At 37.2% G+C, this 12,311-nt stretch overlaps 1 protein-coding gene across 13 annotated transcripts in view; it reads left to right on the top strand.

Moving 5' to 3' along the window:
* Positions 1–12,311, top strand: part of DLG2 (discs large MAGUK scaffold protein 2) — a 1,763,217-nt gene that overhangs the window by 1,699,962 nt on the left and 50,944 nt on the right. For all 13 annotated transcript variants that reach the window (XM_040964332.1, XM_040964339.1, XM_040964335.1 and 10 more), the window contains one exon: positions 9,550–9,625. In XM_040964332.1, the coding sequence (XP_040820266.1) occupies positions 9,550–9,625 (76 nt within the window). The remainder of the gene's footprint in view (positions 1–9,549; positions 9,626–12,311) is intronic.

Raw genomic sequence — 12,311 nt, 5'->3', positions numbered from 1 at the left:
GAGTGGAGATGAGGACAGAAGAAGAGAGGGGGAACTCTTCACAAAATAGCTATTGATGTAGGACAGACACTCTGCAGGAAAACTGTCAGTGGTGATGGACAGTGTGATTTAATAATTCTCATTCTCACCATATGAAAGGTTTTACAAAATTGCTAACTATGAAAATGCGTTGAGGAAAGATGATCTGTATATACTGTATTCCTAAAATTTCTGTCAGTGTGCATGTGTGAAAGATTATGCTTCTTAGCTTGTATGCTGACTTAAAAATGTAATGAGTTTATTCCAGAGGTTCAGCATTTACAAAAAGGCGAGGGGAAAGTCAGGTAAATTGGCAGTTTTCTAGACTAAAACCTTGAGCATGTGCTATCTCCAAACACTGATAGACAAAAACTAAAAACCTCCATTCCAAATTCAGTTGCCTGGGGTGTGAGCTACCAAACATCAGACAAAGTGTAAAGAATCGGCTTACAACTGCTCTTTGCTGTTCCAGTTACTCTTGTTTCCCATTCAAACTTTTTAATAGTCTCTCACATATTCAGTTCCGTTTGCCTAAGTTAGGAGTATCTTGCTTTTCTCTTCCAGATATTTCTTCAACTATGACCATTGCATTCATTCACCCCAGCAATTTTTTAATTCATTTATTTTTTTTTTAATTTATTTTTCTTGAAAGGGCAGAGCCACAGAGAGAAGCAGAGACAAAGATCTGCCATCTGCTGGTTCACTCCTTAAGTGGCTGTGACTGCCAGAGCTGAGCTGATCTGAATCCAGAGCCAGGAATCTGCTTCAGGTCTCCCATGCAGGTACAGGGTCCCAAGACCTTGTACCATCTTCAGCTGCTTTCCCAGGCCACAGGCAAGGAGTTAGATGGAAACTGGAGCAGACAGAACACAAACTGGCACTCACATTGGATCCTAGCACATTCAAGGAGAGAATCCAGCCTCCTGGGCATTACACTGGGCCTGTCCTAGCAATTTTTAACCATCACCAGTGCAGAGAGCCTCTCCTTTCCATAAATGTCCTTTGATACCAATATATTGCTCAAGAAACAAAGATCAGCTATATCCTAAAAAATAGATATTGTAAAAAATCAATTCAGGATGAGGATTATTCAAAAGCACTCTCAACTTTACTCATGATGCATGTTTCTTCCAAGGCTGCCAAAATAAATCCCCAAGGAAATCAGATACTCAAGTGCTGCTGCACACCTAGAGGTACAGTGATTGTATTAGTGCAAAGATAGTGGGAAGATGAAAATTGTACCTGTGATGAACTCTGGGGGACTTTTCTGTTCCAGGAAAAAAAAAATACCTGGTCCTGTCTTTTTCTGCCTGTGTTCACTGCCTGGGAAGGAAGGAAGGAATGAGGCAGGGAGGGCAATGGGGCAACTGTTGGGTGGCTGCTGTCTTTTCCTTCAAGGAAGCATTGGGGAAACTTCCCATCCAGGATTTACCTGGACCTGCTTTCTAGATCCACTGTGGCTGGGGGTGTTTTCTGAAAAGCTCTGTATTGAAAGCACTGGTTCTTAGTTCTGGCTTTTTTTTTACAGTCTATGTTTCTCTCTTTCCATTCCCTTCAGATTAAAAAAAATAGACATTCATTTTTTGGTTGCTGCCTCTTTGCAACTAATGCTGTTGCCAATTTGGTCTTGACAAATCTTTTTCTTCTACTTTGTATTTTTATATTTAAAAAAATGAAAGACTTTTTTTTTAGCCAGTCATAATTATACAGTGAGAGGGAGAGAGAACTTCTATCTGCTGTCTCACCCCCCCCAGAAGGCCATAATGACCAGAAAGGGCCAGGAGATCAGAGTCAGGAGAGCCAAAGTCAGGAGATCTCCACATCTCCTACATAGGTTATGGGACCCAAAGGCTTGGGCCATCTCCTGCTGCTTTTCCAAGGTGTTTAGCAAGAAGTTGGATCTGAAGTGGATGAGCTGGGACATGAGCCTGCACCCATAAGGGATCCAGCATGACTGGCAGCCTGGCAGCTTTACCTCCTATATCACAATGTCAGCCCGTTTTCCTTTGCTTCGATTTAGTGAAGTAGAGCTAAAGGGCTATTCTTTAGAAGAAAAGGCTATTTTGTTGAATGTGATTGCAAGAATGAGACTACAGTAGACCAAAAAAAAAAAAAAGTTATACAAGCATACATCTCAGCATATTCTAACCTTTTTTAGAATTTTATTTATTTATTTGAAAGCCAGAAACACAGAGACTTTTGGAAGAGACAGGAAAACAGAAATTTCCTATCCTCTGCCTTCATATATTCATATACTCCTTCAACTGTTCCTCCACATGCCTTCAAAAGCCACATCTGGACCAAGGAGCAGCCAATCTGGGTTTCCCACAACAAAGCAGAGTTCCCGTCTGTCTGAACCACCACCTGCTGCCTCCCAAGGTGCACATTAACAGGAAATCGGATTTGGACATAAAGCCAGACACTCTGAGATTGTTGTGAGCATCCCAATTGGCCTTTTAACCGCTGCTCCAGTGCCTACGCTGAAATTTCAATTCGTTTCAAAGAAGTTCTTGTGTTAATTGGAGCTGCCTAGAGATACAGGGACTGTCTTGGAACGTATCAACGAAATCCAGACTTTGCATGGCAGAGTTTCTGAATTGCCTGACTTTCACAACCAGGAGGTTCTATGTGATTCTGAGCAGTTTTGTCAGTAGTTATCCCTTTGTTCCATTGCTCTTCATTTCCCACCTCCACAGAGCAGTCTCAGAGTCATTCCTCTTGAAATAATTTTGTTTCTGCTGGTGATGATTCTTTTGGAATTGATGCCTTCTCTCCTGTTTTGAATAAAAATATAAGCAACCATGGTATAGCTGGTCTAGAGAAGAAGTTTATTTAGTGACTAATGTTGATATTTATTTTCATCATATTTCATGAAGGATGTAAATATATATGTATATACACACATATATATTCAGAAGTAAATCTGTTAGTCTCTCTCTTTAGTAGTTTAATTATTTTGAAAATACTGCTTGTATTATTTTATATATTTAAAAATAATAACGTTCATTGAAGAAAACTGGGAAATTTTACAAAAGTATAAAAAACAGAAATCATAATCCTACTCCCCAGTCTGCATCTGCTTATTTTAATGCAATTTAAATCTAAATAAATTTATTGTTGGCATTATTATTTGATTATTAATTCCTTTCTAGTCTATCTCCCACATTTAGTTCATGCAGTGGAACTGGTCCATTTTTAAAAAAAATCTCATAATAGATATTATCAACCAATTAACTCACCCTTCATCAAAATATTTCTCTTTTACTCCAATGAAACTATGAAATTAACAGTATTAATTTATTCAAAGTTCATCACCCATGAGTTAGATATTACAATCTCTGAGTTACAAATGAGACACAAACAATTAATTTGCCTGAAATGACACACCGATTGGGTTGCAGAACTGGAATTTGAATCTAGGGTATAGAATTTCTCTCTACTTGCATGCAATCCTACCTCCCAAAGGCACAAAACTCAGAGTTGACAAAACTCAGTTCAGCAGACTTTGCTAGAGCAGCAGTTGTATGCCAGGCACTATGAAAACTGCGGGTCAGGGAAGTCAAGAAGCTAGCCCAAGGATACAACTTGCTTTCCATTAGGCCAGAGAGTTTGCACTCAACCTGGAGCTCTTACCAATCAAGAAAAAAAAACAAAAAAAGAAAGAAAGCAAAAGAAAAGAAGAGAAAAAAAAAAACAGCCAGAGAATTAAATTTGCCATCCTAGCTCACACCGGCACAAGGATGGCTACAGAACCCTATAGCTGTTAGTTGGAGGTTCCCTGGGGAAAAAAGAGAAAAGAAAAGCTCATATGTTGTCCAACTGGCAGAAGAACCAACCATGGCAACGAACACCTGAAACTGTGTGCTTCAATTACTTCCCTTTTACAGATTAAAAAAAAATCAGCACTACTGATGGCAAGTGGCATCCTGGATGGCCTTCTCCTAATCATGTTAACAACAGCTGAAAATGAACCATGTTCTTGAAATATATCAGATGCTGTTGAATGATTTTCTTCTATTATCTCATTTAGCATTCAATTTTTTTGAAATCTTTTCTTTTTACTTTTTAAAATTATAATTATTTTGTTTTATGACACAGTTTAATAGGTACTGAGGTTTCCCTTTCCCATCCCTAAGTTCCTTCCCCTCCCCACTGCTTTCCCTTCCAGTTTTACAATGGGTATCTTTCGTGAACTTTTCAACATTTTTCTGAAGTGTGTGTTGCTATTCTAATTTTACTAACATAAAAACTGAGATCTTAAAAGGTTCCAAGACTGTTCAAATTCACAGACCTAATAAGTGGTAGAGGTAGAATTAAACCCAGGTTTGTTTGTTTTCAGAAACTTGGCTCTTAGCATTAAATCTCTCTTTTCAGAGATTACATAGTGTGTGAGTAACCAAACTGGTGTTAGTCTTTTGGTCTCTTTAATTCAGGTTTCTAGTCATTGGTCCACAATGGCTAGTAACCTGCACCCTCCAAGGGCAGCATTATGTAAAATTTTATTCTTCTTCATAGAAAGCTTGTGTGATACTAATCTGAACAACCTTTCAATTGTCCCTCCTACAGACCCTAAGAGGAGCAGGCAAAGGAACTCCCAGCACCAAATCATGTCCCCAGCTATCTAGTATTCCAAGCCTGATCCTATTTATTATCTGTTTTGGCCAGAACCTGGAGAAAGCAGATGGGACATGGGTGAGAGGGAAGGAGAAACAGAGGGACTCGTTAAAAAACAACCATTAGGTGCTATCTGGAGATGCTAAGATGTCAGATTTAATTGCTCAATATTTGCCAACCAGCTTATATTTTCTTTTTTTTTTTTTTTTTTTTTTTTGGTCAGTGATGAAGCTGGGATGAGGAGGATTATTTCTGCTTGAATAATCTGATTGCTTAAATGTCAGGAAAAAGTGTGGGAATTATTGTCATTGCAATTTGGTCAATCTACCCAGGTGACCCACTATTCTTCTAGGTGAAAGTCTTTTAGATCTTAACATCTATTCCTGTCAAAGAAATCTTATTCAGTAAAACAATTGGAGGAGGCAATATCAAGCTTCTACTTAGATGCTTGCCAAGAGAAAGGGTTGTAAAGTGGTGAGCAACTCCTTATATATTTGGCAAATTCCTTCATCTCTCTGAGCCTTGTTTTTCACATCTAGACCAAGAACAAATCAACTCCTTAAAAATTCATTCATTCATTCAACTCAGATTCATTAAGTGCCCAGCTCCATGTTAAGCCCTATATAATGGTACAGATGATGGAAAATACAGATGTTTGCCAACTTCTAATCCTTAGTTACACTTGATTGTGACTGTTTTATTTGTTTGTTTGCTTGTTTAGAATTTTTAACTTTTCATGCCAAAGAAAAGAACATTACTTTATTTAGTGTCCTACTTCTGAAACCTAACTCTGATTTCATTAACTATCTTCATGCATTCCAGAGAAAAACTAGGGGAGGAAGGGACAGAGGCAGGTGAGGAAGAAAAGATAAGCTGCACCCACAGCTGTCAAAGAGATGCAATTAATGCAGGGTACTCTGGTGGAAAAGCTGATAGATACTGGTGCCCTAAGATGAGCTCAGTATGTGTGATGTGATAGCCATTTAGTGCATTTTGAATGCTGACATCAGCCTGTTGTGGCATGATAGTGCTGCCTCAGTATTAGCGTATGTTACATTCTGTTTGTAGTTTGCATAATTCAGGACATTTGGCTAATAGGAGTGCAGGGGGTAGTTGTCATCATTTGTGAAAAACTCAGCCAAGACTTCTAAAAGGGGATGTATTGTTCTTAACACTGTGAATGAATCATCTAAAAGATCTTGTTTCTTGATGACTCCTATTGGAAAAAGGAAGGCATGCAAAGCCCTTCCTTGAGTGCTCTTTCCCCAAATTGAACAACTGTGGGCAGACCCTGAAGGAATCTCATACAGGCTACACATTCCTGCGGGTAAAGCTGCTGCCTGCAACCCTGGCACCTAACCTGGGCACCAGTTCAAATCCAGACTGCTCATTTGCCATCCAACCCCCGCCAGCAGCCTAGGAAAAGCTGAAGCAGATGACCGAAGTGTTTGGGCCGCTGCTACCTGTATGGGAGTCACAGATGAAGTTCCTGACTCCTAGATTCATCCTGGCCTGACTCAGGCAGTTGCAGTCATCTGAGGAGTGAACTAGTAAATGCAAGATCTCTCTGTCTCCCCTTCTTTCTCAGTAATTCAGACTTTCAGATAAATTAATACTGTTTTTTTTAAACAGAGAAACCTGGGAGGGAAAAATCAGAATGTTCTGTCCAAATAGTTCTTAGGTTTGAATACTGAACTCAGCCAAATATTATGTATGCTTATGCCTATGAAAGCTCTGGGTTTATGCACATGTCCTTGTATTCCCTAATCAAGTAATCATGTGTTCTAAGTGCTGCAGTCATTTTTGCATCTTCATTTGAAACACTAGTTCAGTACACAGCTAATGCAAAGAAAACAGAATAAAGTTAAGGCCAAAATGATATATTAGAAGAATCCAAAGATGGATATATGAATTATTGTATCTGACAAATTAAAATGGGGAAAAGAAAGCTGATGAAGCTTGGAGTAGGCCTTTTCTCAGTGAGCATCTTCCCAGCTGGCACTTTATTTTATCTGAAGTCTTTCTCACTGTCTTCTCAATGATGCAAGTCAGGTACAAGTACACTCAGTGGAACATATTGCTTTAATATCTGAGGTTAGATTTGAACAGTTTTGCTCAGCTACTTCCAACTCAAATGTTCTGCACTCACACTGTAATGAATAATTTGGAAATTTCATTCCGTAGCTATAGAAACCCCAATCTTTGCTGTGTTTCAGATGGAAACACAAAAGAGCTCTCAGTTAGAAAGGAGTGTGCTGTTAATTATTGATCTATGAATAGCTTAGACCTCATATACCACTAAATTTCAATAAATTCAGGATTTTTCCCTCTTCTTGGCTTTTTTTTTAATTCTGCAATTTTTAAGTTATAAATTTGAGAGGAAGATAAAGAGCTCCCATCCGCTAGCTCATTTCCCAATTATCTGCAGCAGTTCCCAGTTGGGAACAAAGCACTGAAATCCTAAATCAGGTCCCACACATGGTTAGACATGGGAACCCAATTATTTAAGCACACGATTGCTACTTCCAAAAGTCTGCATTAACAGAATGTTGGAGTCTGGAACAGAACCACAAATCAAACCCAAGTGGGTCATGGCATCTTAACCTGAGGGCAAAACACTGGCCCTTTCTTTCCTTTTTTCTTTTCTCAGTTTTAAAACTAGGAATAGCCATATTTAAACAAACAAAAAATCATGTTAAAATAATATGTTTAGGGCCTGGCGCGATGACTCAACTGGCTAATTCTTCACCTCCAAGCCATAGGATCCAGTAAGGGTGCTGGTCCATGTTCCAACTGCTCCACTTCCCAGTCAGCTCCCTCTGTGTGACCTGGAAAGTTTTGGAGGATGTCCCAAACCTTGGGACCCTACACCCATGTGGGAGACCCACAGAAGCTCCTGGCTTCTGACTTCAGTTCGTCTCAGCTCCAGCCATTGTGGTCACTTGGGGAGTGAACCAGTGTATGGGAGATCTTTTTCTCTGTCTCTCCTTCTCTTCATAAAGTCTTTGTTTCCAATAAAAATAAATAAATCTTTTTTAAAAAAACCCAACACATCTACTATTATTTTTGCTCAACAATTATTTATTGAGAGCTTATTATAACACACTATCAAGTGGTATATGGGTCTGCTCTCAAGAAACATACAACCCTGTGCAAACAATGCAAAATACATACAAAGAAATCAAGAGATAATGTTAATGTTGTGATAACAGTAAGTGCCATTATAACTTAAAGGGAAATTTGATCATGCCTAATTGGAGAAGCTCAGAAAAGTCACGGAAATATTTAGATTCTTCTCCTTTTTTTTTCAATCCCAGCCTTCAAAGAAGCACAAATTCTACTAATTTTGTTTTGCTAATATTTCTCAAGTCTTTCCTTCTCTACTTCATTATTGTTTCTCACCATTTCTAAGCACATTAATAAGCTTCAACCCCTCTTCCCTCCATCCACCAGTCTACCACCTCCACCAGGACCATTTGTTAAAATCATGATCATATTCTGTCAGTTTTCTGCTTTCTGTCATCTAAAAACTCATGAGAATTCCTCAGGGAGAAAACCCCAAGTTCTTGGTGTGGTTGGATATCCTTTGAAAGGATTCCCACCACCTCACTGACCTCATGGACCGTTCTTGCATGTTTGTACCCTGCGCCACAATCTTCCTGCACTCTTCTAACTGACTCGTTCTTGGGAAGCATGGAGCAGATTGTTCCTTCTGTCTGTAAATTCCCCCCAACCTTTCCTACTGACAAGCTCTTTTTCATCCTTCAAGTCTCAGGTTAGGTGACACCTTCTCCAAGAAGGTCATCACATGCTTTCTACACCTCCTTGTCACCTTCTTAATGAGATGGGTGCTCCCATATTGATTTCAACAATCTTGCTACTCAGCATTATGAGTTTGTGTTTACATTGCTATGAACTTTACTAGCTATATTTAACTTTTTCCTTTGTTTCCCAGGTCATTTGATACATAGTAGGCATTCGGTGATGTTTTATGACTGAATGAAATAGGAGATTAAATGGTGAATCTTAAAAGATCACAGAGACACATGGGAGAAGGAGAAAAGTCTAGATTTTATGTAACATATTCATGGAAAAATGGAATTAAGGGTGACAGCATAGCAGTTGAGATGTTATTTAGAATACCTGAAGTACCTATCAAGTGCCTGGATTCAGGTCACAGCTCCACTTCTGATTATATTTTCTGCTAACGTGAATCTTAGGAGACAGTAGGTGATGGCTCAGGTGGCTTAACTCCCTGCCATACATGTGGGAATCCCTGGCTCCTGGCTCCAGTTTGGCCCAGCCCTGGCTGTTATATGCATTGAGGAGTAAACTGGAAGATTTAGGAACTCTGTCTCTGTCTCTCTCTTAAATAAATATAAGATATAAATTAAATTTTTAAAACTAATTTCAGAGAGAAGTTGATTTTGTTGTAAAAAGATTTACATTCATATATAATCTTTTCTTAGCATGCATTTCCACAAATTTTTGAAGTACCCTTGTATATGGGTGTTCTAATGTGGAAGGGGAGGAAAATGGATAAAGAAGGAAAGAGGAGAGGGAAAGAAAAGCTTATTTTGTCTCCATTCAGATGCTCATCTCCAAGGACTGTGATTTCTTGAAATGGACTTTGATTTACTTATTGAAGCATTTAAATAACAAAATGTTTTCCTGTGCCTCTTTGTTTCTTCCAAACCGTGTGACTCAGTGCATTTAACACAAAGATTTCAAAGGACATGCTTGAAGCTTAGAGACTTTATGCCAAGACCTTTTATACTGAACAAAGGATGATAAATATTTCAGAATACATTGTATTTGAATTGTAAAGATAAGAGGAAAACTTTTCTTCAGCTAGTGAGGAACTTAAACATTGATGCCTGGTCATATGATAGACTCTTTATTTCCAATTTTCTTTAGGGTGGAAAGAAAGGAACGTGCCCGATTGAAGACAGTGAAGTTTAATGCAAAACCTGGAGTGATTGATTCAAAAGGGGTAGGTACAAAATGATGGAAACATTAAATTCTGGCAATTGCTATGGGTTTAACTAACATTAGCATTGATGTTTTCAATAGTAAATAAATTGTGGAGCTACTAGGCAGTAGAGAACTGTTATCAATGAATTGGTAAAAATAATATTTCATTTCTGATGAAGTGAATTTATGATAAATATGTTAAATCTGGGTGTAAAATTGATAGTAGTCAGCAGAAATCATGTGTCAATCAACATGATGTAATGAAGGGGGAAAAAGAGTTCAGATGTTTTTACCTCTTTATTGTTTCAATTAATATTCTGAAAGAATGGATTTTATAAAAGGTATCTGCTCATCAGAAATATAACTAGCATGTTACATGCTGTAAAGCTAATCAGTGCTCAAAGAAATATACACATTAATCAACTGAGTGAATACATGGATTGTTGTGACAGACATAGGAAAGAAGGGAATTAACAAATTAGGTTTAATCACAAAAATCAAAATATGTACTCATATATACACATCTATAAATTTTTAAGTAACAGCCTTAATGGGATGTAATTCACATACCGTACAACTTGCCTGCTCTAGTTATGTAATTCAGTGATTGTTTGACTATTATACATCCCTCACCACAATCAATTTTAGAAGATTTCATTTCTACCCTCAAAAAATAGTTTTCTCCTTCACAGGATTTTTCCAAGCCTTCTATCATTCAAGTCTAGCCCCCATATCAGAACTAGATTCCCTATACAAAGATTAGCTATATATGGAGGAAAAAATTCAGTTGTATGTCAGCATCTTCAATTAGCAATCACTTCTCATTTCCTGCAGGCTGCCACCTCTATTCTATTATAAACAATCATTAGTCCATTTTTCATATCCATAGATTTGCCCATTCTGGATGATATATATAGATGGAATTGCATACTATGTGGTCCTTTCTGAATGTTTTTCGCTTTATGTAATGTTTTTGAGTCACATCTGTGTAGCAGCATGTATAAGTATTTCATTGACAAGTAGTATTCCACTGTATGATATGCTACATTTAATTTACGCATTCATCAGTTGATGAACATTTAGATTATTACTGTTTTTCAGCTATAATGAATAATATTGCTAAAACATCTTATACAAATTTTTATGTAGATATGTTTGTTTTTCCATTGCATATTTACCAACCATGAAATTACTAGGTCTTATACTAACTCTATACCTAACATTTTGAGGAATGACCAAAATGTGCTCCAAAGTGGTTGCATCATCTCACCTTTGCACCAACAGAGAATGAGAATTCCAGTTTCTTCATATCCCCATCAGCATTTATTAAGTCTTTCTGATCATAGCCATCATTGTTGTTAGGATGGTATCAACGTGTTTTTGAAACCCTTTTCCCTAATGCCTCATACTTAGCATCTTTTTATGTGAAGATCAGCCATTTTCATATTTTCTTTGGAGAAATGTCAACCATATTCTATGTTCATTTTTAAATATGGATTTTTTTGGTTGTTAAGTTGCAGAAGCTCCTTATATATTCTGATTATTAATTCCCTATCAGATATATACTTTTCAAATATTTTCTCTAATTCTGTGGGTCTTTTCACTGTCTACTATTCTGAAAGACAAGGTTTTAATTTTAATGAAGTCCAATTTATTTATTCTTTCATGTTGCTTATATTTTTGTTTCTTATCTTAAAAACATTGCCTAATCCGAGATCCTATAGTTGTACATCATGGTTAAAACAAAATTATGGTTTTACTCTTAGGTTTCAGCATTTAATTCATTTTGAGTTCATTTCTGTAAGGTTTCAGTTCATTTTTTACCTGTAAGTTTTCTCTTTAATCTCGTATTTTAGTTTTCCACTGTAAGTATATAGAAGCATAATTCTTTTGTATATCAATTTTATGTCCTGCAAACTTACAGAATCTGTTTAGTAGTTGTTGTTTCAAGTAGATTCCTAGGATTTCCTAAATGCAAGATCATGTCTATGCAAAAGAGATGATTTCACTTTCTTTCCAATACAAGTTACTTTTGTGTATTTTGCTTGCATGATTGTCCTGGTTAAAACTTCCAGCACAATTTTGGGTACAAATGGCAAGACCAGGCATTTTGGTCATACTTCTTGTCTTAAGAGAAAAGGATTTAATCTTTCACCATTGATACTATTAACTATGGCTTGCACAGTTTGTAAAATCTGTTTTTAAAGGGATAATGCTCTAGCGTCTTATTACTGCGTTGGGAAAAAAAAACAACTCTCACTTTTTCTCAGCCTGCTTATTTTCTTTATTTCCTTTCCTTTGTCTTTCTTTCTTAATAATAGTAGTTTGTGGGCATCACCCAGAAACCACCAGTAAAGGCCAGTAAGTATGAGGCTAAAAAACAAGAAGAAAGCTGTGATTTTCCAGGGCTTTTGAGACCCAAACCATAGCACTGTCTTGGTATTTGTAAGTAAAGTATCACTGGACAGCCCAATCACTAACATAATATATTACTTTCTCCAAAGCATTTTGGCAATATAGAAATGTATTTAAATATATGTTGCCATTGTAGAAATATGTGAGGGATACAATATCATTGTATAGGGTATTGTACAGCAGGTAGATTTTCTTTATGATTCCTGATGAGAAAACATATATGTTTGTTCATATATATAGTTGGATTTCTGTCAGAGGCACTTGTCTAATCAAGTTCCAAGCATAAGTCT

This window comes from Ochotona curzoniae, unplaced genomic scaffold, assembly GCF_017591425.1.
Source record: "Ochotona curzoniae isolate NIBS_2020 unplaced genomic scaffold, NIBS_Ocur_1.0 scaffold_3223, whole genome shotgun sequence".
Classification (NCBI taxonomy): domain Eukaryota; kingdom Metazoa; phylum Chordata; class Mammalia; order Lagomorpha; family Ochotonidae; genus Ochotona; species Ochotona curzoniae.
Note: the sequence above shows the minus strand (reverse complement) of the source record. Positions and strands in the feature narration are given on the sequence as shown.